The sequence below is a fragment of the Condylura cristata genome, unplaced genomic scaffold (assembly GCF_000260355.1).
Source record: "Condylura cristata isolate star-nosed mole 26May11 unplaced genomic scaffold, ConCri1.0 scaffold00062, whole genome shotgun sequence".
NCBI classification, from domain to species: domain Eukaryota; kingdom Metazoa; phylum Chordata; class Mammalia; order Eulipotyphla; family Talpidae; genus Condylura; species Condylura cristata.
In genome coordinates this window covers 495404-497071 of record NW_004567163.1, presented here as the reverse complement: position 1 = coordinate 497071, position 1668 = coordinate 495404, and the positions used below count along the sequence as shown (strand labels likewise).

General features: G+C 72.5%; 1 protein-coding gene across 1 annotated transcript in view; it reads left to right on the top strand.

The window, feature by feature from the left end:
- LOC101636722 (annexin A6-like) overlaps positions 1-1668 on the top strand; it is a 13563-nt gene that overhangs the window by 376 nt on the left and 11519 nt on the right. Inside the window, exons 2-6 of the mRNA XM_012734629.1 lie at positions 187-277; positions 622-716; positions 819-932; positions 1030-1120; positions 1550-1639. Coding sequence (XP_012590083.1) covers positions 187-277; positions 622-716; positions 819-932; positions 1030-1120; positions 1550-1639 — 481 coding nt within the window. The remainder of the gene's footprint in view (positions 1-186; positions 278-621; positions 717-818; positions 933-1029; positions 1121-1549; positions 1640-1668) is intronic.

Genomic DNA, 1668 nt, shown 5'->3' with positions numbered 1-1668 from the left:
CTCGCCTTGGCCTCCGGTCTGAGGGCAGCTCTGCCCACCCCCACTTGGGCGCCCAGCGTGGGGGGGCGGAGACCGCGCCCCGAGCAGGGCTCCGAGCCGGCGGCTGTGAGGGCCCCACGGGTCAGGCACGCGGCCTGTTGGGGCTGGAGCCGGTCAGGCCGCTGCAGCTGGCCTCCTGTCCCGCAGGGCGCCAGGTACCGCGGCTCCGTCAGAGACTTCCCTGACTTCGACGCCGGCCAGGACGCCGAGGCGCTGTACTCCGCCATGAAGGGCTTCGGTGGGTGCTGGCGGGGGGCGGGCGGGACGGCCCCTCCCACCTCAGAGCTTCCCAAGGAAACGCGCAGGCCAGGGCCTGGGGGCAGTGGCCACTCTGCCGGCACTGTCCTGGGGTGCCGCCCCGCTGGGGTGCCGTGGACCGCCCGGGGCGAGTCTTGGCGGGGTCCTGGCCCCCGCCGGCCCTCAGTTTCCTCACGTGCCTGAGGGGCCGTGTGCGCCGCCGTGACCCCACTCCTCCGCCGGCCGGGAGGCCTCGGACACCGCCAGCAGCCTCTGCAAGGCTGACGCGGGGTGCAGCTGGTGGGCTTCCTGGAGGCGGTGGCTGTGACCAGCGTCCCCTCCCAGGCAGCGACAAGGAGGCCATCCTGGAGCTGATCACCTCCCGGAGCAACCGGCAGCGGCAGGACATCTGCCAGAGCTACAAGTCCCTCTACGGCAAGGTGCTGGGGCGCGGAGCCGGGGCGGCGGTGGCCACTGTGGGCTTCCGGGGGTGCCGGCGGTGGCTGAACCCGCGCTCATTCTGGCCCGCCACGCCCACCCAGGACCTCATCGCCGACCTCAAGTACGAGCTGACCGGCAAGTTTGAGCGGCTGATCGTGGGTCTGATGCGGCCGCTGGCCTACTGGGACGCCAAGGAGATCAAGGACGCCATCGCGGTGAGGCGCGGCCGTCTCCGCGGGGGGTGGGGGGCTGTCTCCACCGGGGCGGGGCGGGGAGGCGGGGGCCGGCCCCCTGACCCAGTGCCCCTCCCAGGGCGCAGGCACCGACGAGAAGTGCCTCATCGAGATCCTGGCCTCCCGGACCAACGAGCAGATGCACCAGCTGGTGGCCGCCTACAAGGACGGTGAGCCCGGGGCGGGGGTGCTGTCCAGCCCCCATTCTGGGGAGCCAGCTTGCACTGGAGGTGCTCCCGCCGGGGAGGGTGAGGGAGACACACAGGAGTCCGGCATGCTCAGGGGGACCTGCTTCTGCCCGGCGACTCCAGAGATGCTGTGTGTGTGTGTGGGGGGGAGGTGCCACCGCGGCAGGTCCAGAGCCCAGGCAGAAGCGGCCACTTTGGGGGACCCTCAGGACCCAGGAAGGCCAGTCTGGGAGGGGCGGGGCGCCCAGGGCCCAGGAGGGCTGTCCCTTCCTGCCCGTGGGGCGGTGCGAGGGCCAGGAGCTGGGCCCCGCCTTGCCAGTGCGTGGAGTCTGGGTTTGGGTGACGTTGGGGTCCGGGACCCCCGGCAGGTCGGGGGCTCCCGGCCGGTCTGCAGCTGAGCTCTCCCCACAGCCTACGAGCGGGACCTGGAGGCTGACATCATTGGCGACACCTCCGGGCACTTCCAGAAGATGCTGGTGGTCCTGCTGCAGGTGGGCCCGGGCGGGTGGCCGTGGCATGGAGCCCCCGGA